The sequence below is a fragment of the Macadamia integrifolia genome, chromosome 8, assembly GCF_013358625.1.
Source record: "Macadamia integrifolia cultivar HAES 741 chromosome 8, SCU_Mint_v3, whole genome shotgun sequence".
Classification (NCBI taxonomy): Eukaryota; Viridiplantae; Streptophyta; class Magnoliopsida; order Proteales; family Proteaceae; genus Macadamia; species Macadamia integrifolia.
The window spans coordinates 34,203,578-34,231,215 of NC_056564.1; the positions used below are offsets into that span (position 1 = coordinate 34,203,578).

The 27,638-nt window shown below is 38.4% G+C and overlaps 1 protein-coding gene across 4 annotated transcripts; it reads left to right on the forward strand.

Annotated features, from left to right (window-relative positions):
* Window positions 1-4,435: 4,435 nt before the first annotated feature.
* Window positions 4,436-27,638, forward strand: LOC122086515 (WPP domain-interacting tail-anchored protein 1-like). 4 transcript variants are annotated; one of them, XM_042655383.1, is made up of 6 exons: window positions 4,436-4,745; window positions 5,171-5,768; window positions 5,888-7,071; window positions 14,931-15,122; window positions 26,501-26,649; window positions 27,293-27,429. In XM_042655383.1, exons 2-6 carry the CDS (start codon window positions 5,204-5,206, stop codon window positions 27,294-27,296), a joined length of 2,094 nt encoding a protein of 697 aa, XP_042511317.1. In that variant the 5' UTR covers window positions 4,436-4,745; window positions 5,171-5,203; the 3' UTR covers window positions 27,297-27,429. The 4 variants fall into 4 exon arrangements, with proteins under 4 accessions (XP_042511317.1, XP_042511316.1, XP_042511318.1 ...); XM_042655382.1 differs by having other exon boundaries at window positions 4,437-4,745; window positions 26,501-26,654; window positions 27,293-27,424; XM_042655384.1 differs by lacking the exons at window positions 26,501-26,649; window positions 27,293-27,429 and adding an exon at window positions 25,956-26,417 and having other exon boundaries at window positions 4,437-4,745.

Below are 27,638 nucleotides of genomic sequence, written 5' to 3' on the forward strand. Positions count from 1 at the left end.
TGGTGGGGAACCTGGTGTTTATCCCTAGGAATGGAGAAAACGGGGGTTAGATTTCTGGCCTGTGCAAGTTCTTTCCAGAGCATCTAAGCCATATACCGAATTCTTTGTATTCTATCTTCAATTTTCCCGGTCGTTAATAATTTATCATTGACTGGATTTTTATCTAAAAATTACTTTGTATAAGTTGTTTTTGGAGTTTTCATGGCATTAAATATTTTCCCAATTTATTTCAGACTTCTCAGATATGGACTGATTGTAGAGTGATCTTGTGATATTTTGTCTAATATTAACTTCACCCTTTTTTGAATCCTGTAGGGGATTGGTTTGTAAGTAGAAAGCTAGGTCTTGCCAACTTGAAGACACAAGTTCAGGTCTGGGTTGGAGTCACTTGGTGCGAAGTAGCCAAAGGTTTAGACCGTCTTTAATCAACCCCTCAGGGGGGGCTCTTTGAAAGTGTAATTGCACTACGTCCGGGCCTTCTATGGCTAGTAGATATAGATGTGTGTGTGTCGTAGTGGAATGGTTAAGTTGTGCCATTACAATGTATCGGTTGTGGGTCTGAAACTTGGAAACAGCTTCTCTTGCGAAGCAAAGTGTACAGCTGGGTATATTTGTCCCTCCTAGACCCTGCAGTAGCGGGAGTCTTATGTTTTATGTAGATGTTGGAGATTAGAGATAACCCTATTGAATATCTTGATAAGGTTGGGTTCCTACCATTGGAGAAATGACTGCTCCAGTACCCCAAATAAAAGTGGAAATTTCGTTCCTGTTTGATGCTTCTCTTTGCAATTCCATTTGCCATCGTGCTAGTGTAAGTGTTATGCTCCTGGACAAAAAACTCTCCTTAACATCTATATCATTCAGGATTTAGTGCTAGTCTCTTATGGTCTCATTCCTGGATTTTGGATCTTCAATCATTCAGGTTGCCAGAGTATAATTCAGAAAAAAATAAAATAAAATTATGAAGCATAGTTAAATGGTGAAACGTGATACATGTATTCTATCCCATTTAATTCAAGGGATTCGGCTCTTCTCTTGAGTGCTTGTTGCCCAAGTCAGTCCCCATAGTTTCCTGGGCGAAAGCCATGTGTCCAAGCAAAGATCCAACACTTTGAAAAGAGACACGACAAACGAGGCACTGACAAAGGCATGAAAAGCGAGGCATTGAGAACCGTTGGATTTTCACCTCGACATGTGGTGCTTGCACAAGTAGCTATGGGTAAGACCTAGGCGATGGGCGTTCAAGAGAGGAGCTAAATCCCTGTTCAAGCATACATTGCAATAATATTTTTCCTGATGTATATTCTATTTGATCCAACTTGAATGGTCTAATCAGAATGTTATTGGAGTTATTTCTTATGTTTAACCAATTAACCTCAGCCACTGCTTCGATGTAATGTGGGGATAAGATTATAGGATTCTTTTGATATATAGGAAAGACATGCCACTAGAAGCAGGCATCCTCGAAACACAAGAATTACTGATGATTTTTTTTTTTAAATTTATTCTTTTTAAAATTTTGTATGAAATGTGAGTAGCAACAATATTAATTAACGTTACAATGTCAATTTTACTAACCCACATAATTTTATAATATTTTAAAAAATGTCATACACACTTGTTATAATTTGTGGTTTCATTTTCTGTACTATTCATTATAAAAAATATATCTATATAAATTTTTTGTTCTCGAATTCCTTATACATTTATTCTAATTTTGGATGCATAATTTGTGCAATATTTCACAAAAAACGCTACTTTTAAGTTTTTTTTTTCTTTTTTTTACTTTTTGGGTCTGTCCCAAAATGTAAATCTCCCATCATATCAGGTTGCTTTAAGTCACCACAATCGGTTGAGATTCGTATCAATTGGATATTTAATACCTTAATCCATAGTTACAATAGTGATGTAAATGGAAGAGAGGGAGGGAGGAGAGTGGCACACATCTTTGGGTCAGCTGCTATTTACAACGATGACGGAGAGGGAGGGAAAGAGTGCAAATATATCTATAGGGAAAAAAGATCGCTACTTTGGTGCGTGTTCCTATGTTCAGACACATGGGTAGCAAAAAAGACCATTTTTTTTTTCTGAACCCAAAAGAAATATAATTAAGGAAGAGAAATATTTACATCTATACTATGTGTAAAAAGATATATATATATATATATATATAAAAGAGATATAACTTATTCTTTCTAATTCATAGCTAAAAATGATAACTTTTTAAACAAAATAACATGCTCATCTAGTGGTGTCAATTGGTCAGGCCTAGCCGGACCTGACAGCCCTATACCCTTGGACCTTGACTTACTAAGAATGAGTCGGTCTCATGTCGGGTTTTGGCTTTAACTGATCTTCTTCTAATCGGACCTTAAACGGGGTAATGTACCAATAAAACCTTAAATGGTCTTTAATTGTCTTAGATCTAAGATATTTTAATATATTTTATTAAGTCATCAACAATTAGAAAAGATATTACACTCAATAACTGATAAAAATATCAATATATACTTTATTCTATCCAAAAAAAATCAAAATATACATACAAACAGTCGAGCTAAACTTGCCAGGCTTGTAAATAGGCCAGGTCGGTCAGGTGCCATTCAGGCTTACCCCTTACACTATGAACTACCTGTTTATAAATGAGCAGGGCCTGAGCCCAACACGTTTAATAATAGGTGCAAGCCAGGCCGGTCTTAAATAGTCTGAGCCCAATCGATCTAACTAGTGTGGGCTTGGATTGACACCCCTATATTCATTAGCATCCTTTAGACAAAAAATAACAGTAGCAAAATATGAGCAAACTTCCAAAACTGAAGGAAGAGAGCTCCACGAACACTAGCAAGTGTTGATATGTTGTAGCCACTTAAACAATAAAATGTATCCCTGGATTCTCTACAAGTCTCCCTTATGTTCCATCCTTGTTTTTAGCTAGCAAAATGACCACCTTACCTCCTGGTTGAATGCTTGTAAGTCTCACCTAGTTGGTCCTTGTGCTGGAGTAGTGGCCATATGACTAGGTAGTGATCCCTAGCCTGTATCTTTGATATTTTTCTTTTAGTTAATTCCCATAGGAAAATGCTGGGTAGGGGTGTCAATTCCAAGCCCTCACCGATAGCCCCAATCGAGCCAGACTCATTTATGGCCTGACCTGGACCAGCCCGATTAATAAACGTGTCAGGCCTAAGCCCGGCCTGTTTATAAGTATGTAGTACACGGTGCAAGGGGTAAGCCCAATGGGCCTCCCGACCAGCCCAGCCCATTTACAAGGCCAACTCGAATCGACACATTTATCCTGACCGTTTATATAGGTATTTTTATTTTTTGGGATAGAATATATATTGATATTTTTTATCAATTATTGACTATAATTAAGTGTAACATCTTTTCAAGATTGTTGATAATTTAATAAAATAAATTAAAGTATTTTAAATATAAGAAAAGTAACCATTTTAAGGCTTTATTGGTACATTACCTCGTTTAAGGCCCGATTATAGCCCGATTAAGGCTTGAAACTCGACCAAGCCCGACACAACAATGATCGAGACGGACTTATTCCTTAAATAGGTAGGTCATGGTCCGATGACATAGGCCCGCCAGCCCTGGCCTGGCCTGACTGATTGACACCCCTAATGCTAGGTACACTGCTCACGTGCCGCAAGCTAGCACCTACTATGTCTATCTCTTCATTCCCACCCTTTGAAATAACCCCATGCCCCCCTATATGCTTCGTCATACACTTCCATTGGTGCAACCTACTAGCTTTCCACACATGATGGTGTGCCAATGGGAAAATGTGACAATGATGTCCATGTTTTATTATGGGAGAGATCGCTACCCGGTTGCTTGGCTACTACACTAACATGTGGATCAATGGGAGAATATGCAGAGGCATCGACCACGGGGATAGGGAGGTCTTTTTCTCATGCCTGTGTCTGGGAATGTGGACGTGCGACTAGGTTGTGCTTTTTTCTCTTTTATTATTTAGGGCAAGAGCTCTCTAAACCTAAAGTTTATATTGTGCCTCCTTACATCTTTATTGTTTATTTATGGAAAAAAATAAGCCTAAAAGGTAGCATGACCCCTACACTCAACCACAGAGGAGGGTGAAATGATTGCCTCTCCCGTCATGAAAGTTAGAAATCTCACCCCTATTAATACTTCCATGAGCGCTTCGATTGACTCCCACGCTAGTTTAGGGCCATTCTAAAGTTTAGGGAACCCTTGCCATTTATTCATAGGCAAATGCTTTTTGTTTGCAAAGGTCCTACGCCCACACATAGAGGTGTGCAATCCTTAGGTAGGGGCACGGTGGTCATTTCACACCTCCCCTTCATTCATTTATTCAAGGAGATAAAAAAATCAATATAAAATAGGATGTGAGGAGGCGCAGCAGAGAAAAAAAAAATAATATATAAATATGGATCCCATCAACCAATCCTTGGGTGTATTAGTGGAATTTTCTTTTGGTAGGAGTGTGTTACTGGATTGACCAGACGAAAATAAGGAGCCATCGAGCTGTCTGAAGTTGAACTCCGAAGCCTTATTAAAATCACAAGAAGGTGGGGTTGTTGCAATATCGCATAGTTAATTTGGGTTTTGGCCAATTCACTCCGCAGAGCTTGTTCTTCATTTCTTCTCATCATTTAGAGGACATTTCCACCTTTCTTCTGGTAATTAGCGATTGTGATTTAATCGTGGAGTAGCATTGCAGTAAGAACCCAACCAGCGATTTTCTTCAAGAGGTACAAGTCCCTGCAACTTTCTACAATTTTTTTTTTTTACATTTTCTATCTCAAAATATTTGCTGTGATTCTGCCATTTGTTTCTGGTAGAAATGTAGAATTAGAATAAAAACCTGGGATCGATTGGAGTTTTGACTCGCGTCGAATTGGGTCATGAAAATTGTTAATTCTTCGTGTGTTATTTTCAAATTGGTTGAAGTATTTTCTTAAGGAAAATCTGGGTCTTCCTTGGATAATCGATTGAACTCAGTAATTGTTTGATTGACCATGTCATTATGGATCATAGTTGTAAATTGGTTTTTTTTTTTAGTATATGAGTTTGATGAGTAGCAGGATATGGGGTTTTTCCGGAGTCTATTTGTGGCATTCTATTGTTGATTATGTCCTTTGGGAGAATTAAGGATTTGGGAACTTCTTGTTTTCAGGTTTTGAGCTAAACGAATACCTGGGCTGTGAAAATGGATGACAGTGCTATTGGGAATACAACAATTGCCATTCAGTGCCCGGTCTGTGGTAAACCTGAGATGGAATCAGATATTAATTACTCACAGGACTCTGTCTTACTTAATGGAGAGGGGATGCGGGAACCGGGAAGTGCTAGAGAAATTTTAACAAGAGTGGAACTTGATTTGGTTTACTATTCTGAGAAGTTGGTAAACCTGGATGTGCTTGTGATTCATGTGGCAGCAAGGGAAAGTGACTTTGAAGCTATAACTGTAGAGGGTGATGATGTGTTGGCCGACTCTGTTGAAAAGGCGATGGAATTCAATCTTTTATCGGGAGTGTTAGATTCAGAGATAAAGGAGCTGGATAATTTCATGGAATATCTTGAAAGAGAAATTGTGGAAGCCCGTCAGAAAATATATTCATGCAAGAACTTGCGAGATGCTTTCCCAGAAATGGAAGAGAAGTTTCATGACTCTGAAGAATCTTTGAAGCAGTCAAAAGACCGAATCTCTGAGTTGAGGATGCACTCCACCAAGTTCCAGAGGACTTTGTTAGCATATAGCTGGCAAGAAAATTGTAAGTTATGTAGCTTTGTTTGTGGTGGACTACTGTAGTCCTAAAATAGAAAATTGGATCTGCCATAATTCAGGATGTTTTTATTTTTTTATTTTCCTTTATGTTGCATATTTTTGCAGGGAATGATGGAAAGGTTGCAGATTATTCTGAAAGCAATCAATTCTCAGGCAGGAATGCCAAATTGAAAATGCAGACTGCTGAACAACAAAGACATATTCTGAGAATGCTGGAGAAATCTTTGGCAAGGGAATTAGATCTTGAAAAGAAGCTATCCGAATCAAGGCAAAATGAAGAGGAGTTGAAATTAAAGCTACACTCTATGGAACATGAAGTATTTTGCATGGGAGAAGAAGCTGAAGAGATTGTTTGGGAAAGATTACTTGAAGCAGAAAATACTGCTCAATTACTGACGGGAATTTCAAAAGAAGTGATGGGTCAACTCCACATCGTTCAGTTTAATGTAAATAGTTTAATTGAACGAGAAAGTGAGATGGATTCTAAACTTAAGGACTCCATGGAACGGTTGAGTGCTAAAGAAAGCGCTTTTCATAAACTTGAATCCAGCAGTGCAGAACTTTACAACTTCCTTCTAGATCAGACAACCAGCTTAAAAGCCAGCCTTAAGGAAGCTGAAGATAAATACATTCTTGCAAATTCTGAGGCCTTCACTTTAAGGGAAAAGGTGAATTCACTTGAGGAGCAACTCAAAGAATCTGAGGTTAAGCTGCAGAATGCAAAAGGTTCCTTGGAGGCAAGTCAGGTGGAGAATGGTGTTTTAAAATCTGAAATAAATGAAATGGAAAATGTAATCAAGGATCTGAAAAAGAATATGTCTGAAGCTGCAAGTAAAGCAGAGAATGCTGAGCCCAAGAGTTTTCTGTTTGCACAGACTGACTTGGAACTTAACCAGGAGATAAACTTTCTCGAGAAGCAGCTGAGAGAAGCTGATACTCAACTAGAACATGCAAAGGCAATTTCTGAAGCAAGTCAGGAGCAGCAGAATCTGTTGTATTCTGCAATAGAAGATATGGAAAACTTAATTGAGGGTATGAAATCAAAATTTTCAAAAACTGAAAGTAGGGCTGAGAGTGCAGAAGCAAAATGCATCCTTTTATGTGAAACTAACATGGAACTTAATGAGGAAGTGAATTTTCTGAGGGCTAGAATTGAATCCTTGGAGTCATCTTTGCATAAAGATGATAATGCAAAAGTAGCTACTGCAAAGGACATTAGATTTAGGACCAAAGTAATCACGGATCTGGTCATGCAACTCGCTAGGGAAAGGAAGCGTGTCCAGAAGCAGGTCTTAACTCTTCACTTTCCTTGTCTTCCCATTGTTATAGTTAAAAATTTGCTGATAACTATCTCTTGCAGACATTCATTCTCCAAATTCATGCATGAAAGTAGGTTTTTTTTTTTTTTTTTTTTTTCTAGCAGTATTCTTCAAAAAAATTTATCAGCAAAAACATGTAATAATCAGCAGGTTATTAAGTTATGACTGTCCTTGATAAGCGACAGGATTTACAACCTTTCTTTTAAATTTGGTATCTGGAGTTCAGAATTATAGGAGAAGGTTTAACTTGCATTTTTGTTGGAGATAAAAGAATGTGTTGCAGAGTCCATTCTTTTGAGATCAAGAACCTTTGGGCTTTTCCACCAAGATGCTAGAACAGAACTTTTTGATGATCCTTGTGTCGATTGATTTTATTTTCTACCATTCTGTCTATTGGCAAAGAAACTATTCTGGTTGCATTATTTGTTTGTCTGACTAACTGAAGGAATGCATTATTGCGCTCGAACACTCTTTTGTTATGTTATATTATATTGTGTGAATTATTGAAGGAATATATATGTCTGCTTTGACATTCGTTTATTGGTTATTTGAGGTTTCACTTTTGATTATAGAATTCAAGTGATGTGTGGTTCTAGCTGTGCAATACTTCACCGACTCTTTCATGAGAGTTAGTGGAAGACAGGTTCATATTTGGAAGCAAAACAACTCAGCACATGGTCATCAGTGTCTGCTGACTACGGCAAAGGTTGTTTCATATTCTTGTAGGAATGAATTACTCAACCATCTTTTTGTGAGAATTAATGAATACATCAAAGTCAGACTTCTTTTACAGTAAGAATTTAATGAATTTAATGTTGTAAGATGAAACAGTCAGGCTGAATGTTCAGAAGCTTATGACTAATCCACAATGATAAAAAGGATAAAAGGATTAGCTATATGTAGAAGGGGTATCATGAAAATGAGATTAAAAATAATTCCCCAATTCTACTTGAAATTTGTAAAAAACCATTGAATTAATTTATTGTAGACCTAAAGTACATCGTGTTAAGCTACAAACTTTCTCTATTTCAGAAAATTGGTACAATGCAACTCCTAGTTCGTGAGCATTTGTTATATTAGTTGAGGCCTTGATGGTTGTTGAACTTGGGATTTTTCAGAGGTGGTCACCTGCTAACTGCGTAAAGGATATTGTCATGGCAAGTCTTTGCTGCATATATATATATATATATATATATCGTTACCATGTTTGTAAAGAAAGAAAAATACAAGGCTAGTATCAGCAACAGCTGGCTAAAGCCTGAAAGCTGCAGAAAGAACTGCACATTAGGAAAAGCACCTAAACAAAAAGAGTTTCCAGAAGCCCCACTTTGGGAAACTCATCAGCTGTGAAGTTGGCCAAAGGCATCCACCAAACAAAAGGAAATTTATTTAATATGTTCTCTGATCTTGCTTTCCTAATGAGATTCAGATATCTCCATGGTGCTCCAGACTTGCTTGAAGCAAGCCAATCATAAATTTAAGAGTCCTCAGTAAATTTTATGAGACCAGTTTTTCTCGAGAGATATGTCACAAAGTGGTTCTAGATAGCCAAAGGTAGAGCTAGGGGAGGTGGAGGGGGAGGGCGAGGTGGGCCATGGCCCCCAAAGATTTTAAAAATTCAACATTTTACAGTATATGTTTTTGAGGGTATCTGTATTTTGTATTATTAAGTGGGCGAGCTTGTGGCACAACGGTTAAGTTGCACTATTGCAACATGTTGGTCACAGGTTCAAAACCTGGAGACAACCTCTTCTGCGAAGCAGGGGGTAAGGCTGCGTACAACTTGCCCCTCCCAGACCCCGCAGTAGCGGGAGCCTCGTGCACTGGGCTCTTTTTTTTTTCTGTATTTTCTATTACCTGCTCCCCCCGAACATACTATAGTGATGGAGTCGCCCATTATGTGGAGTGTCTAAAGACTAAAGACCAACCTAATTGCTCTCTCCCTCTCTCTACCTAACTCCCCTCTTGGTCTCCCACACTGCCCTGGATTTCACTATATCCCCTCCATCTGAGTAATGAGGTTGATAAACCCTACCACCAGGTATTAGGCTGCAATTCAATAGACGGGATCACAATAGCTACTTAAAAACCAGAATTAGAGAAATTTAGAAACTCAAAATCCAAGGGTCTGATCACCTTCAAGTTCTGGTTGAAGGAAGGCCTAATGGGGTGGAATGAAACCCCAAAATCTGATAGAAATCAGTTGGGTAGATTATGCCATGCAGAATATGTTTTCGAAATAGCAAGTCAAACCCCAGAAATTTAGAAACTTCAGTAACTGCCAGCTATGAAAACAGCAAGCAATTGATGTAAAAAAAAAATCCAGTACTTCCCAATGAACGGGCTGGTGAATGCTTAGTAATAGGCTGATGAATCACACAGAAAATTAAAGGAAGGAATTAAATAATAAGAGCTGTACTTACTTGCAACTGTAGGAAAGAAGAACAAGAGTAAAGGAAGGGGATGTTTTGATGCAAGTCTCAAGATAGGCTGCTGAAACCAATGGATTGGGAGACTAAGTCACACAAGCTCTAACACCAGATCAAGATGTGAGAAATTTCAATTCTGAGAAACTCCAGAAAAATGAGGATATCTTGCTCAATATAGGTCAGAATGACTTGATTCCAAAGCCTACTAAACAAGGACTTGCATCTCTACAACTTTGATGACAAATGCTTTCTTAGAAAAGCATTTTATAGTACTTGAACTGGCTCGAAGTCAGTGCATGAGCAAAGGGCATAATTCTGAAAATAAAAGGGATGGAGATAGAATTGATATGGGCTGAAAACTCTTCTAGGATGTGTTTGCAGCTCCAAGGGTCGTGCAACTCTTATATGATGCGAGGAGGATGGTGAAAACTCCCTACTCTTCAAGGAAGGAGTGAAACTGTTCAAGGTTTCAAGGGAGAACTCTTCTAGGTTCAAAGGAAACTCAAAATTCTCGCCAAGTACATGAGAATTGACCACTATTTATAGGCCTAACTAAAGTTGCAAAATGTTGTAGGTACCCTCCCTTGCAAGTTCCTATGTAGATACTTATTCCAGAGCAAAAGTCTTAAGTCCAATGTTCAAGTGATGATATGGACCAATTACAAAATGGCTTGGTAGAGAAGACAACAAATTACAAGTAGAGAGTGTAAAGATCAAGGGTTGCTTTAAGACTCTAGTCTCTAGGTGGATTTCTTCTTCCAAGGCTAGTTAAGAATAGCCTTCCATAAGATTCTTTTAGTCTCCAAGGAGAGACTCTTGGAAAATGAAAAAATTGAGTTGTCCAAGAAGACTTGTTAAGGAGAAGCTGCCACCTCACTTTCCACTAAAGGGGTATGATTTCAAGGAGGCTGAGATGGAAATCCACCAAGGGCGAGGAGTATGTGAATTGGCTAGTTCTTGTGCAGGCTGGGTTGAACCGAGTTAGACTTGCCTCATTGACTGGTTCTCTCTTGGTCCGGTGGTCTAGGACTAGCTCCGAAGCTGTCCTTGAGGACCTTGATATGATTGGACTTCCGTAGCATCTTAGGGTGGTTGCATTGGTCTTCAAATATTTCGGCCATGTGATCCGGGCTTGCATCAGATTTCCCAGCTTATCTTGACTTGATTCCCTCCAGTCGATCTCAGAGTACCACTGCATTTGTTGTTGTCTCCCACAGTAGCTGAATCTGTCTCTCACAGCTCCATAAACCAAAATATTTAATTATCTTCATTTGTAAAATCGTCGGAAGCTTTGTGGCTCAAACAACAATAAATAGAGTTGAGTTATTATGATTCATGCTCTAAGAACGAAAGTGAAAACATAATAGGAAACTGAAGCAGAGTTTGAAAATTATCCTAACTCCACCTATCGTGGGCTACTTAAGGTGCTTTTAAACAACAAATAATGTATTAATATGTGCCTGGCCCACTACTTACAATAAAACAGAAATGAAAGGTCCTACACTAGTCGAGAGTGCTTCAAGTGCTGCTGGTTCTTCTTCTGGTACTTTTTGAAGTACCTATCTGGCTGATCTGCATCACTGAGTCTCTCAACATCATAGTTGTCAAGGCGACAAGGTGACCCAAATAGGTGGAGGGGCACCTTAGCGACAAGGCACCTAGGCGTGTATGATATGCATGTAGCATGATTTTCTGCCTTTAGCTTCACTTTGTCATGGACTCACAGTTTCTGATTTCAGGGGTTTTCCATGTTTCACTTTTGTCTACATCTCTACATGCCACAGTTGCATTCAATTTTACCTATCATAGCAATCAACCTAATGCAAACTTCCAAACATTGAAGTTGAACCAAAAACATGCATTGCATACAATGGAAAACAAAGAAGAAAGAAAAAGAAAAGAAAAACACATATCAACAGCAGCAGAAGAAGATGGGGGGAAAAAAACTGAAACAGAGGAGAAGGAAGGGGGGAAAGAGTGAAGAGAGGAGCATGCATAATGTTCACCAGGTAGTCGCGGACGGTGGACCCTTACACCAGAATCGCAGATGGAGTTGCAGGGGATGAGCCGTTGAGGGTTTAGATAGGTGATGGTGGTGTCGAATATTCTCTTGAGTCTCTTTCCCCCTACACCCCCCCCCCTTTTTTTACATTGCAGCATGATCAATGTGCTTCATAACCCCTATACGCAACCAATAATTGGGTTAGAATTATAATCATTTTCATATTAAAAAAAAAATCTAGCGTCCACCTAGGCCATGAGGCTGGCCAAAGCACCTAGGTGATGCCCAGGTGAGGAGATCGCCTTTCTTGCATCAAGTAAGATGTACTGCCCCCTTGGCCCCAAGAAGGCGTCTAGATGCCCAGGCAGTTGCGATGATCAATATTGATTCTCATGAAAATTTCACGTCTCTGAAGAACAAAAAGAAGCCCCTTTCTTTAATTCTCTCTCCTACAGTATCTTTCTCTATTTTCTTTGACATTATTATCAACTCTTAAGAATTAAAGGATCTAATTGAAGAATGCCAAGCCTTAGATGCCACCATGTTGCGATGTCATACAATGCAATGTCCAACCTTGTTTGTAGATAAAAGGTGTGTTTTTTTAGTCATCCCATTTATTTCATAAACAATCTTATCTCAGTGTTTCCTCTTTCATTTTTATTTTCAATTTTAAAGTTATGTGATGTATTTTGAAATTTTGTGTTTTATGTGTAAATTTTTAATTAATAATAAAAGTTTAGAAGCATAAAGAAAATTTGTAAAAGAAAAAAACAGTTTTCCAGAAAAATATTTATTCTGTGCTTCTGCCCCCCTCCCCCCAGGGGGTGGGGCCTGTAGATAGCCCTATCAAAGCTACATTAGATGAAATGATGACAAACTGATTCCCCATTTGACTAACATGACACACACACCTGAGGAAAGATGGAACTCCTCCTCACCGTTACTTTATTTATGATCACAAGTGTTGACATTTTTTTTTCATGATTCAACTCCCAAGCCATAGCTTTATACCTTTTTTTTTTTTTTTTGGGGGGGGGGGGTTCCCTGTATCTTCTAAATCAGCTTAAAAGGATACACTCTATTGTTATGAGATTGAGGACTGATGGCCCAGAGGGACTTACAATGAGAAAAAACCCATTTCTCGTGAGAGACCAGGTCCTTTTATCAGGTTCATTAGGAGCTAGATGAATGGCAGATGATAAATCAATGAAGCTCATTTTACTCATTGGGGCTCCGCATCTCTAAGAAATAAGAACCCTCCTAAGTCCAAGACCCTAGGATATCCTAGAAACCTCCAAAGAGACAACCTCTCTTCTTGATGGCCAAGAAGAGGGACTTACAATGAGAAAAACCCATTCCTTGTGAGAGACCAAGTCCTTTTATCAGGTTCATTAGGAGCTAGATGAACGGAAGATGATAAATCAATGAAGCTCATTTTACTAATTGGGGTTCTGCATCTCTAAGATCCCTCCTAAATCCAAGATCCCAGGGTAGCCTAGAAACCTCCAAAGAGACGCACTGTCTAATAATTCTATCCTTAACACTGAGAATGTGGGACTCCAGGGAATTTACCACATAAGGGGACATCACTCAACCACAAGTCCTCCCACCATCTGATGCACAAGCCATCTCCTAATTCATACCTAACGAAAGAGGAGAAGAAAGGTAGGAGGTGCGAAATACAATTCTAGGATAAGCCAGGTACCTCGGTTGTTCATGCCAGAATTCCTGTATCGTAGATTTTACATTTTTGGGAATCAATGTCGTATCAGACTAGAAGTTCTTACTCTTACCTTCAGTTTTGGGAAGAAAAAATTACCAGAAGTTCTTTAGAGATTTTCTTGACTACTGTGATAAACAGAATAATGCCTGTATGATTGAAAGCAGTATTCTTGTCTGTATCCATGTTGCTGTTCTCTAGGCACATTTTGCTTTTACGCAAGCCATCTCCTTACTCATACCTAATGAAAGAGGAGAAGAAATGTAGGAGGTGCTAAATACAATTCTACGATAAGCCAGGGTACCTCGGTTGTTCATGCCAGAATTCCTGCATTATAAATTTTACATATTTTGGGAATCAATGTTGTATCAGACTGGAAGTTCTTACTCTTACCTTCAATTTTTGGGGGTGGGGAAATGACAAGAAGTTCTTTAGAGATTTTCTTGACTACTGTGATAAACAGAATAATGCCTGTATGATTGAAAGCAATATTCTTGTCTGTATCCATGTAGCTGTTCTCTAGGTACATTTTTTTTTTTTTTTTATGAACTATCATGTTGGTTTAATACGGTAATACCTGTAGGAAGACTCTGGGAGAACTTATGTATTCCTAGTTTAGAAAATGGTTATGTTTCTAGTTTACAAAATGGAAATGGTTGTGTTTCTTACACTTAATGATTGCTGCATCGTATCTTTTGTTGATGTGTATTTATATTGACTGAACCTGAAATATGTGAAAATAATATGTGGTTTGTTTATAGTAGTTTTACTGGGTTTTAATTAAAACCTGCTGGCATTTCCATGGAACCTAAACACTAATTGTGCCTTAAGCTCAGTGCCTATATTTAGAGTTATAAGTTATAAACATCATTCATGCAGCTGATTTATAATCAAAACTTAGCACAAGTGAATTCTGTTATAACCAGTTATTCCAAAAGCTCGAGCTGTTAAGTTAGGGCAACGACAATGTATATCAACACCCCCACACTTGCAGGCCTGTATACCCACTCTACCTTGCACGTGACAGACACTAAAGTGGAAACACCATCACATGGCACCCGGGGGGGGTGTGAAGGGAATTTGTCAAGGAATCCTGTTGCATTTCCCAGGGATCAAGCACTCGACCTCCCTGCTCTGTTACCATGTTACAACCGTTTATCCCAAAAAGCTCGAGGTTTTAAGTAAGGGCAACAACAATGTATATCAACAAATTCCCCTACAAAAAGGGACCTAGCTTTCCTTATAAGATGAAAACATCTCCTAGGCCCATCCAATTGATCACAACTGCTGAATCTCCCTCAACCACCACATGCAACCACTCATGAAAGATAGCGGTTTCCAAACCCTTTGATTAACGCCTTCAGATCTGCTGAGATAGAATGGCTTCAAGGCTGCTGTGACAAATTTGATCTGAAAATAATATATATTGTGCTCTTTTACTAATGGATTAATTTTTCTTCTCCTTTACTTTTGTTTTGAGAAGTTTTTTTTAATAAATACGCTGTATAATTTGCATTTGAATTTCTAAAATGGTAAAAGTATGGAAACACTGGTTGTGACAAATTGATTTTATAGGTGAAGAATGTCACAAAAGAGATTACACTGTTCTGTTCTATTTGTTACTTGCAAGTTTTTTTTCTGTCTTTCAACTGAAATATGAATTGGCTTGTATGTGCAGATATCTTCATTAATAAACGAGAACAAAAATTTGGTGATGCTATTAAGGACTAGAGGTGTTTCTGTAACTATGAGTAACCAAGGGAATGAAACTAATAAAGAACCTCCAGTTTCTGAGGATGATTTGATTACCACAAGTTCTATTAAAGTATCCAAAGAAGAAGTTATGGAATCTTCTGCTACTGGTTTCCAGGTAGGTTTTATTTTCATATCATATATTTTATGCTTTGTGGCATGCAGACCCAGAGTTTGAAATTAAAAGGATGACCGTTATCAAGAAAAAAGGTACTTATTGGCAACAGTGGCAGGTGAAATGTATTGTTATGTGGGTACTTTCCCACTATATCTTTAAGTTTGAGTAATATAAGAAAAATATGCCATTAGACATTGTACTTATGCATAGATATATAAGATGGGGTTGTCATTGTTCTTACTTGGCTCATCTTGGGTTCAGCCTGCATTCACTAGAACAGCTGGAAATCCTAACTAGTATGGGCTTCGCTCATTTAGTTATAGTGCTTTTATAATTATAGGATCGTATTATATAATTATTAGTTGAGTAGTTTGAGAGTGATACTAGCTAATCTTTGAAGGCATCTGCATTGACAAGTTTGTTAGGGTGCTGTTGTAGGCCAATGATTTAGCATATTTACCCCCCCCCAAAAAAAATGGTATAACCTTGTGCTTTTCTTACTTATGTGTGTGTGTGAAGAATGATTGGTTAGACTTGTTCTATTGGTACTTGAAGAATTGGAGAATAACGACTTGTGTCTCAATCTTGAGTCCTTGACACAAGCCTCTCTATTTCTAATGAGAATAAAATCCTAAAGGACTTAAGGGTCTGTTTGGATAACCTAAACCCATTAAAAAATAATCCATTATTACAACGCTCCCCCTCAAGTTGGTGCATGGATATCACACATGCCCCACTTGCACAAAATAGAATAAAAAACTTGGCTACTAAGTCCCTTCGTAAGATTATCTGCTAGCTTATCTTCATTTCTCACAAAAGGGATGTATACAAGGCCTTGCTCCAACATCTCCTTGATAAAATTCTTGTCATCTCAACATGTTCGGTGCGATCATGTTGAACGGGATTATGTGCAATGCTGATGGTTGACTTATTGTCATAGTACAATGATGGAGGGCCTGTAGAGATTGTAGAGAAAGAGAAGAAATCCTTGAGTGAACTCAGAGTAGTAGGGGAGAAGAGAAGAATGGGGGGGGAAAAGGGTCACATGACTTGCACCATACCCGGCACTAAAACCTTCAAATCAATTCATCATTCAAAATCTGTCTAATACTTGTGTTACATGCCTTTATATGATAAACTGAAATTAAAGCTTGCTTAATAAATCCAAAATTAAATTAGCAACTCCTAATTTGCTTCCTAAATTCTAACTAATGAAATTATAAACAGAATAAAACTTAAATTGGTAACTCCCTAATTGACTATTAACTACCCAAATTAAAAGATTGTAAATAATTCCTAAATAAAATAAAATCCTAAGGATACTAATGAATCCAAAAATCTAATCGGACTCGGTTCATCTCTGTTGAGATTGCCCGAAGGGTCAACCTAGTTCAACAACATCAATTCTGCATCAACTCCCCTGATGTTGAGGAAAATTCATCCACAAGTTTTAAAGAATGATAACAATAAAAACCAACGAACAGGGGTGAATTGCTCGTCGTCTGCATCGCGAATGAAATCCGTGATGTGAAGCTTTGGAGGTGCATTCAAGTCCGGAAAATCATGGGGAAGAACGAATTCATGATGGTGAACAAGTGATACTGCATTGATGTCCTTCATTATTTGATCCACAATTTCCTTACTTTCTGTTGTCATCACCTGTTACACAATAGAACAGTCTTCAACTTGTGTTGATGCCTCGGGTTCAACTTGTGGTTGTACTGGGGGTATCACTTTCTTTGACTCAACCAATCCATGAAGATTAAACTTCTGATTCATGTGGTAAGCCTGGAGGATGCACGTATTGTTGTCTCGATCAAGGATGCCGTCTCGTTGTTCCAACGAATGACCAAATTTAATGATGCATTTAGGAGAGTCAAACACTTCACAAAAAGCACCATCATAATAAGGAGGAACAAAAAATTCAATAAATACGTTATCCTCCGACTCAAAAATAATCTGACTGGTCTTTGACAACATATCCACCACAGATTTGGAGACAAAATTGTCATTTAGTCGCTCATCAATTAACAATTTAGCAGACTTTCCATTGGGTAGACGAACTCTGTACTTGAACACAAAAAATTCCATGACTAGATTTGTACTCAGATCCAGTTCCAAAAATCGGACTTGGATCACTTATGGGCTCACCCAATTACCAAATGACTCAATAATCAATATGTAATGGCAGTTGGTAAATATCCCATTGTACACAAGGCTCAGTTTCACAGTACACACTCAATAATAAGTACAAGGGTAGTCTCGTAATAAAACAGAAGTTGAGAAGTGGCAGAATTGGCAATTATTGGAACCCAATCTAACAAGTGAGTGATTTAACATGTAAGAGGAAGGGGGGGTATTCTTAGGAGAGCAAGTGATAAAGACTTATCAAAATAAGGAGGGCATTAATGGAAATAAGGGCTAAAATAACAATCCGTGGGAAGGGAAGGATACACATTGTCTTCAACCTCTGGACACGACTTGGCAGAGGACCAGAATTCTTCGAGGTGTTGATCTCCCCTGCTGGTACCTCGATGAAGCTGAGATTGATGGAAAAAACCTCGATCTGCTTCAGCCCTATGGATCCCAGACGATGGTTCAACGAAAACAATATTCAGCCCACCAGATATGGACGCTGTAACGCCAGGCAGTAGAACTGAACCAGCAATGGCTAGAGGTTGAACTCATGCTGTAGGGTTGATTTTAGGGTCCAATAAATTAGACATAGATTCACCCCTGCTGGAAGCACCTGCACTAGAAGTTTCCGAGAGGAAGAAAAAAGAATGAAAGAGATTGAGCAAATCTCTCCCAACTCTAGTCGTCTTCTTTTTTTCTGGCTTCTTTCTTCCTTTTTTTTTTTTTTTTTTCCCCTGCTTTCAGAACCTAAGAAGAAGGGAAAGGGTTCGATTGAACAATCGCAAGGGTGGGGCTGAGAGGTTTCAACAGGTTTGGGGTTTTTTTTTTTTTTCACAGGTTTGGGACGGGTTCATGATGAGGAAAGGAAAGGGAGATGGTTACTTCAACAATGTTAGGGAAAGGACTCGAATCTCTGTTTGAATAGATTTTATTTATTTTTATTTTTATTTTTTATTTTTTATTTTTTTATTGTTGTTCTCAATCTGTGTAGAAACCAGAACTGAGAAAGGGAAGAAGATAGGGAAGGAAAAGAGAACAAAGGAAAGGACCGGCTCTGATACCACTTGATGGAGGGCCTGTAGAGAAAGGGAAGAAATCCTTGAGTGAACTCAGAGTTGTAGGGGAGAGGAGAACAATAGGGGGGAAAGGGGTCACACGACTTGCACTGTACCCGGCACTAAAACCTTCAAATCAATTCATTATTTAAAATCTGTCTAATACTTGAGCTACATGCCTTTATATGATAAACTGAAATTAAAACTTGCCTAATAAAATCTAAAATTAAATTAGCAACTCTTAATTTGCTTCCTAAATTCTAATTAATGAAATTATAAACAGAATAAAACTTAAATTAGTAACTCCCTAATTTACTATTAACTACCCAAATTAAAAGATTGCAAATAATTCCTAAACAAAATGAAATCCTAAGATCCTAATGAATCCAAAAATCTAATCGGACCCGGTTCATCTTGGTTGAGATTACTAGAAGGGTCAACCCGGTTCAACAACATCAATTCTGCATCATGCAAGCATCGACAATTGAATAGACATACGAACATCATGAAGGAGACCTCGTAGCCAAAGAAACTCACAAATACCATGCACCATTGCCCGAAACTTGGCCTCTGCACTAAATATAGACACAATTGACTACTTCTTACTATGCCATATAACCGGGTTGCCATCAACAAATGTACAGTAACCAGTAGTAGAACGACGATTATATGGAGAACCAACCCATAGTTTTCACAGCGTCATGGCGACCCAAGGCAGTGGAGGGGTGGCTAATCGATTTGGAGGTGAATCGCCTATATGTTACTTTTTATTTTCCTTATTTTCTAAAGTTATTTTGTATGTTATAATATATACCCTATGACATAAAAAACCAATCAATATTAAATAACATCAAGTCATAAAAATCAACATAGTCACACTCACATCAAGTCATAAAAAATCAACATAACTTATTGACATTTAAATAAATGCCTTTCTTTTATAATTAGTTTTATTGGTTAAATGATTTTATTTTTAGATGAGATTTTTTGTATTAGGTATAACACAAAACTAGCTTTCCAACAAGTCTAAGTTACCTAAATTTGAGTTGTTATGATAAAGTTATGTTCCGGTCAAACTTATTTTAAAGTTTACGAATGCTGTTAAATCTCTTGAATGGAAATAATTTTATTGACATCAAAACAAAAAATTATTTTACCAGACTTTTGATTTTTTAGCAATGTTCTGTTATGATAAGATTTATCAAATTTACAGAATTGAGAAAAACCTTTGCATTCGAAATTTGAAAATTGCCCTCCAACCAAAAATCCAGTTTTTGTTCTTAGACCAGGGGGTTGACTTTTTATCCTTTTGGAATTTGATTTTTAAACTATTTTTATTGGATTCAAATAGGGATTATTTGCTTATTTATGAATAATATCTTAAGCAAATGAAATAACAAAATGTAAATACATTTACTTATGGTATTTGGCATGAATAAGGGCAAAAAATATAAGGCAGCATACAGTGCCTAGGTTGGACGCCTTGACAACTATGAACCAGCCCAATCGGCATCAGTATAAGCCTCAACCCTCATGTGATCAGAAGGGGAGAGTAGAATACCATTCCTTGGGGCTGTCTTCAAGTATCGAAGAATACATAGCACAACTTCCTTATGAGAGGAGTAAGGATCATGCATATACTAACTCACCAAGCTAACTGCATGAGCTATATTTGGTCGAGTGTGGGATAACTAGATGAGTCTTCCAACCAGCCTTCGATATTGACTCTTATCGACCGGTTCACCATCCTTGCTTTTGAGATAGGAGTTTGCCTCAATAGTTGTATATTAAGGCTTACACCCTAACATGCCAGTCTCTGATAGAAGGTCCAAGGTATATTTCCACTGGGAGAGAACAATACTCTTGGCATGCCACCTGAATCTCAAGAAAGTACTTCAGCTTCCCAAGGCCTTTTTTGTATCATTTCCAGTAACAACAATGTCGTCTGCATATACGATTAGGATATAACCTGGTGGCCCCACCATTCTAACGAACATAGTGTGATCAACATTATTCTGGGTGAAACCAACTGCTATCATAGCCTTGTGGAACTGACCAAACCATTCCCTGGGAGATTTCTTCAAGCCATAGAGAGCCCTTTTCAGTTTGCACACCTTACCTTGGGTTTCCGGACTGGGGTAGCTTGGTGGGACATCCATATACATTTCCTTTGTCAATTCACCATGAAAAAATGCATTCTTGACATCCATTTTTTTGTTGCTCTCAACTGAGGTTCACTGCACAGGAGATAATGACTCTGATTGTATTCATCTTGGCAACCAGAGCAAAGGTCTCCTGGTAATCTATCCCATAGATCTGAGTGAAACCCTTGACAACCAACCTTGCTTTGTACCTGTTTATAGTCCCATCAACGTTTTGTTTTATAGTAAACACCCATTTGTAGCCCACTGGTTGTTTCTGTAGTGGGAGAGTAACTAAGTCCCATGTGCCATTCTTTTGGAGGGCCCTCATCGCCTCAGTCATTGCATCCTTCCATCTAAGCTCTAGAATTGCCTCCTACCAAGTATAAAGACTAGAAACAGAAGACAAGGAAGATAAAAAAGCACGATTGGAGGGAGATAGAGCATTATATAGGTCACAACATTGGATATGGGGTGCTAAGTACAAGTCCTATTACCTTTTCTACAGGCAACAGGAATATCAAGAGACTGATCAAAGGTAATAGGGAAGGAGATACCCAGGAGCACAGACTCAGGATTAGAGGGTAGTTGTGTAGTAGTGGTATTATGAGTGGTGGTGTCAGTTCTTCTTTCCTTGCGAGAGAACACATGTAACTTAGGAATCTGTTATATTTGCTGCGCGAAATGCTCCCCCTAAATGGGAGGTAGCTCCCTATGAATGGGAACCTCTAACTCCCCTTGAATGGGAACCTCTTGACCAATATCCTCATCTCTTGTATCCCCTTGAGCTGCACCAGTACTGTCTTTCTCATTTACTAAAGAAGTAAATGACCATCAAATGAGAAAACCAAGAGATCCTTTTCAATACCAAATGACTCCCCCTGAAGAGGTGAATAGTATACCTCAGTCTCACGAAAGATCAGATCCATGGAAACAAAGAGGCGGCGGGGAGGGTGATAGAATTTCTAGCCCTTCTGAGTGGGAAAATACCTAATGAAAATACACCTAAGACCCTTAAGGTCAAGCTTGCCTGGAACTTGGTGATTGTGAACAAAACAAACTGAACCAAACACCTTAGGAGGAACAACAAACATACGTGAAACATATAAAATCTCTACTGGGCACTTGAACCCAAACATGTATGAGGGCATCCTATTATTAAGATAGGCAGCAGTAAGGACAACCTCACTCCAATATGGGGTAGAAACCTACATCTCAAACATCAGAGAATGAACCTCTAACAAGTGATGGTTCTTACGCTCTACCACCCCATTCTGTTATGGGGTAACCACATAACTAGTTTGATGTATGATTCTGTTATAGTTGTCAACTCGTCGTCAAGGCGACGACTAGGCGTCCAGGCGGTTTGCTTGGGGCCTAGGTGACAACTGCCTTATTGCACTGTATGATGCCTTTTGTTTTGGCACTTATTTATGCCAAATATCATTTAAGTAAATGAAATCATTTTACTTAAGATATTATTCATAAATAAGAAAATACACTTATTTGAATCCAATAAAAATAATTTAAAAATCAAATTCCAAAAGGTTAAAAAGTCAACCCTTCAGTCCAAGAACAAAAACTGGATTTTGGTAATAGGGTTGATTTTCAACTTTTAAATGCTAGGTTTTTTTCTCAATTATGAAAAATTTATAAATCTTATCATATTAAAACATTGTTAAAAACCAAAATCCGGTAAACTAATGTTTTGTTTTGATGTCCAAAAAATTATTTTCATTCAAGAGATTTTAACAATATTCGCGCACTTTAAAATAAGTTTAACCACAACATAACTTTATCATTACAACTCAGATTTAAGTAAGTTGGAAAGCTGGTTTTATGTTATACCTAATATAAAAAGTCTCATGTAAAAATAAAATCATTTAATCAATAAAACTTATTATAGAACAAGAGCATTTATCTAAATCTTGACTTATTGTGACTTATTATTGATTTTTTATGATTTGATCTTAATGTTGATTTTTAATGTCTTGCTGTGGCTTAATGTTGATTTTTTATGATATAAAGTATATGTAGCTTACTAAATAATGTTAGAAAAGAGGAAAAATAAAAAATAACACTTGGTTGCCTTATTCGCCTTAAGGTGGGCGCCTTCTTGCCCAAGTGCTTAGACAGCCCTCCGACGCCTTGGTGCCGTGACAATTATGGATCCTTATGGTCAACAAAATAAGATAGAAACGACCCATTCCATATATTCCTTGCCATTGTCAATGCGCAAGATATTGACCTTAGCATCATATTGAGTTTGTATCATGCAATGGAATTCCTTGAGGCATTTAAATACTTCACTCTTAAGATGCAATAAATAAACCCAAGTAAGACGAGTATGGCAATTGATGAAAGTAACAATCCATATGTACCCAAAAACTGATACACGACGGGCATGGCCCCAAACATCAAAATGAATCAAAGCAAAAGGAATAGTACTTCTATTATTAGAGATGGGATAAACATTCCGAGTTTGTTTCGCCAAAACATACGCATCACAATTAAACTGGTTTTGAGTATAATGTTTAACTAAAGTAGGAAATAATCTATATAAAGTGCCCCACGGGGGGTGGCCTAGACAACGATGCCAACTAAGGAGTTCAGATGGTGTCAAATCTGAAAGTGTATGAGGAGACTGTGTAGGTCCATTGTCTAGGTAATAGAGACCAACCTTGTCTTACCACTGTCAATCGTTGCCCCCGTCACTAAGTCCTGAAACACACAATGAGAAGGAATGAAAGTGACTTTACAGTTCAGGTCTTTAGTAGTACTACCAATTGACTACAGATTAGTAGAGAACTAGGGAACATGTAAAACAAAGGAAAGGGTCATGAAAGGAGAGCACCTGATGGAACCCATCTCAGCAATAGGAGATAGAGAACCATCAACTACTTGAACCTTGGTGTTTCCTAAAGGTGGGTAGTATGCAAAAAATGTGGGCAACCTGGTCATGTGATTAGTAGCCTGGAGTCAATTATCCAGCCCTCCAAAGCCACGTATGCACTGTGACCACAAAAGGCAATGACTGAGCAGAGTGGGAGGCATTGTTGGCCGGCAGAGAGGAGGCAGAAGCAACAGATGAAGATCCCATTTGAGTCATTATACGACGTAGCATAGTCATCTCATCGTTGTAGAAAGAGGAGATTGCGAAACCTAAGCAATCAATGTTATCACCAGTTTTAGATGATTGGCTTGAGATTGTGAGGATTTTCCATGGCCTTGATTGCTCACTAGTATTAGCATGTCGCACATGGAGTTTCCAATATGTCCCCTAGTGTGGGCTTCTTACCATAATAGTCACACTTGACAACGGGCCTGTCTGTGGAGGGAGGAGCAATGGTTCGAGCACCAGAACCATCAGGTTGATAGAACCCTATGTAGGGAGTAGGGTAGATTGATCTTGAGAAATAGGCTGAAGCATCTCAAATCGACGTTTTTCTTTTACGTGAATCAAATAAAAGGCCTGCTCAAGAGTGGGGAAGGGATCACGATTAAGCATATTTGCTCGAATCTGATCAAATTCAATATTTAGACCTACAAGGAAATTATAAACCTAAAGCTCTTCTTGACGCTTTTTAAAACCTACAACAGTGTAGCACAACCCAAGGATTAAAGTATCGGTATCGGTCGCCGTATCGATTGACCAAAATTAAGATACGTATCAGAGGGTATCGTATCGTATCGGAGATACGCTAAAGATACGCACATAAATGGATATGAAACACATTTTTAAACACTTTTACATAAAAAAATTTGTTAAAAAAAGCTATTGATAACATGTATTATGCATAAACACTAAATTGAGGGTATCATAATAAGAATTTAAGGTTTGTAGTTGTCCCATAAATGTAAAATCCATGTTCCCAACTTTGATTTCCACTTTCGTTAAAGAGAAATATGGCCGGTAGCAACTTTGGAACAAAAACCCCTCAAAAAATCGTGTTTTCTGAAAAAATACCCATCTTGGCCATTATATGACCGTAGCGCACTGTATCGGTACATACCGATACTCACCGATACGTACTGATCGATACATAAAAATACTCACCGATACTTACCGATACACACCGAAACGTATATTTCACATCGATTTTATATTTTTCATAGAGTATCAATACGTATCGATAGTGTATTGGTGCACATCGGTATGTATCGTAGGATATATATCGATACGAAAGGATTTTAAAAATTCAATGTATCGTATCGGTCGGTCGGCTGGCTAAATTTAAGATAAGTATCGGAGGGTATAGTATCGGTATTGGAGATACTTTAAACCATGAGCACAGGTAGGCTAATAGGTCTCATAGTAATCAATTTCATTCCATATTCCATGTAGTTCAGAATAGTATTGAGAGACCGTAAGATCCTTCTTAGTGGCCTTGTGAAGTTTCTTTCTCAATTCAAAACACATGAGAATAAGTTCTCTTCACAAATTTCCAGATAAGAGCACCAATGTCAAACAACAAATATGCCCTAGGAATAGATGGAGTCATAGAGTTGAGAAGATAGGATATTACCAGACAATTGGTAGCATCCCATTTGTCCTGAGGGGCACCAGCAGTAGTAGGGCGTACAGTAGTACCTGTAAGATATCCGGCATAACCACGGCCAACAATGGATAGGTATTAGGAATGAGACCACCAGATCAAGTAATTGCTCCCATCCTTAACCGTGCCAGTAAGGAAGGTAGGATAGTCGCCAGTAGAGATGCGACTCCCTCCATCCTAGAGAACAGATGTTCCAGAGTCTTCAAATGCCATAGGTACTGATCCCAAGTAGAATCACAAATAAGGTGAAACATCTAGATCGAAACCGACAATATGGATTTGGGAAAGACTGGTGTGGAACCCACAGATAAGGCCCCCAGTGGGAAGAAACTCACCACCAAGGGAAGGTACCGAAGAGAACCAAAAGAAGAGGCCGAGAGAGAGAGAGAGAGAGAGAGAGAGAGAGAGAGAGAGAGAGAGAGAGAGGCTTAGGGTTTGGGACTAAGGGTTGTGCATAGAGGGGTTAGCAGCTAAGGTTAGGTTAGGTGCACAAGAGAAGAAGGGAGGCAGCGGCGGTGGTCATCAATAGGCTCAATAAAAGGAGAGGAAAGGGGCAGCACAAGAAGAGGATGGCGCGAGGAGGGTGGTGCAAGAGCTGCAATCAGCAGCGGTAGAGGCTAGGGCGAGAAGGAGAAGAGGAAGGGGGAATCGGGTTTAGGGTTTGGGATTCACCTGCTCTTATACTATGAAGAACTGGGGAATAATGACTTGTGTCTCAATCTTGACACAAGCCCCTATATTTTTATAATGAAAATAAAAACCTAAGGGGCTTAAGGGTCCGTTTGGATAAAACCCTAAAACCTATTAACAAATAATCCATTATTACAACAGTACTTTTTATTTTGTCATGCAATTCGTATTGTTTTTATTTGAATTATTCCTCATTTGGGATGAAATCAGCTAATTGTAATTTATGCAAGAAATTTTTATTTTTCTCTTGCATAGAGAGGTGGAGGGGAGGGTGTCATTTGTATCTCATAGAGGCCTTGATGGGAACATCCACGTGTACCAGCAACACCGACGCAAGACCCAGCCACGTCCACATTCACTATGGCTGGAGGATGATCTCACGGAAGGAAACTAGAGGAGAAGAAGAAGGAAAGAAGGGAGGAATTGTCCAGCCTTACCCAGCGCTGGTCGATTCCCTCTCTCTTTCCTATCACCCAAGATTTTGTGGGCCCCATTTGATTTGTTATTTTAGTAGTTTTATTTCCTAGTATCTTATTTATTTAGGTCTTTTGAGTTAAGTAGGAAACTAAATAATATTCCTATTGGTTTTTAGGAAACTTCTTTATTATGAGATTATGTTCCTAGATTAGCCTTCTCTTTTTTGGTAATTATCTTATTACTTATGTAAGGCTGTTGGCCACACTTTATTTTAATGAAATTAATGAAAGAAAGCCAAAAGCAGCGTCTCTCCCTCTCTCACAATTCTCTCTCTCTCTCTCTCTCTCGTCTCTCTCTCTCTCTCTCTCTCTCTATTGTCCAAGCTACTGAAGACTGCCACACCTCTCTCATCCATCATCCAAGCAATTGAAGACTGCCATGCCTCGCACACCTCCAACAACCGATGTGGAACTGCACTTTTTCATCTTGGTGGACCTGGTTTTCTTCTTTTCTCCTCAGATCTGAACAGCAGGTAAGGTAAGCTTGTTCTCCCCTCCCCCTCTTATCCTCTTTTTTTTTCCATCATTGTGCTGCTGAAACCTAAACTGCTACCATTGTTTTCAGACCTAGCCGTTTCCTTTTTTTTTTTTTTTTTTTTTTTTTTTATTATTATTATTGAATCCTTGCTGATTTTCTCGTTAGTGGACTGAACTAAAGATATGCATGTTGCTTACTCTTTGTTTCTTGGATTGATCATGTGCTTAAACTACATGTTCCCCACTTGAGATCTAGGTAGTTTATATGATTTTCTTTCTAGATTAGTATTGATTGCTGCTACTCTGTTTATTAGTCTTCTAATTCATGCATGCTAATTAATGTATTGTGCTGTTCTCTGTTAATCCAAGCCCCATTCTAAGCCTTAGTGAGTCTACCTCTATCCACGTGGGTAATACTTGTAGGAAGCCTAGTTTTCTAGGTATCCTCCTACATTAGGCCTTTATGATCTTGGTCTATAAATTAAGAAATTCCACATATTTTAAGCAATTTAAGGTGAAAAATGGGGTCTCTCCCTCAGCAAAACTGGGATAAAGTTGAGAAAGATCCCAATTCAAGATATATCCAGAGGAATGAAATGATGCTGTAAAGATATGCTCTGATTTGTGTCTTTCTGTCAGGTAAATGAGTCATTAAAAGAGGAAACTAATGGTGGGACTCATGTAGAACCAACCATTTCTGCAAATGATGCCATCACTGAGGAATCCAAGTCAGAGACTCTGAGGAAAATAGAGCCAGGGGAGCTAATAAACTCGAAGCATCTTTTGGGGGCAATTCTTGCCTTGATTGTTTCACTGACAGCTGTTTATGTATTTCGACTAGAAATCTTTTGGCCAAATATCAGCTGATCAGGTATTTCATGAGTGCTGATTGTGGCGTGAGATGTCATTTTTGTGAATAATGGTCTTATATAGATTACTGTTAGCCTTAATTTTCTTAATTTTGAGACAAGGTTTTCATTTTCAA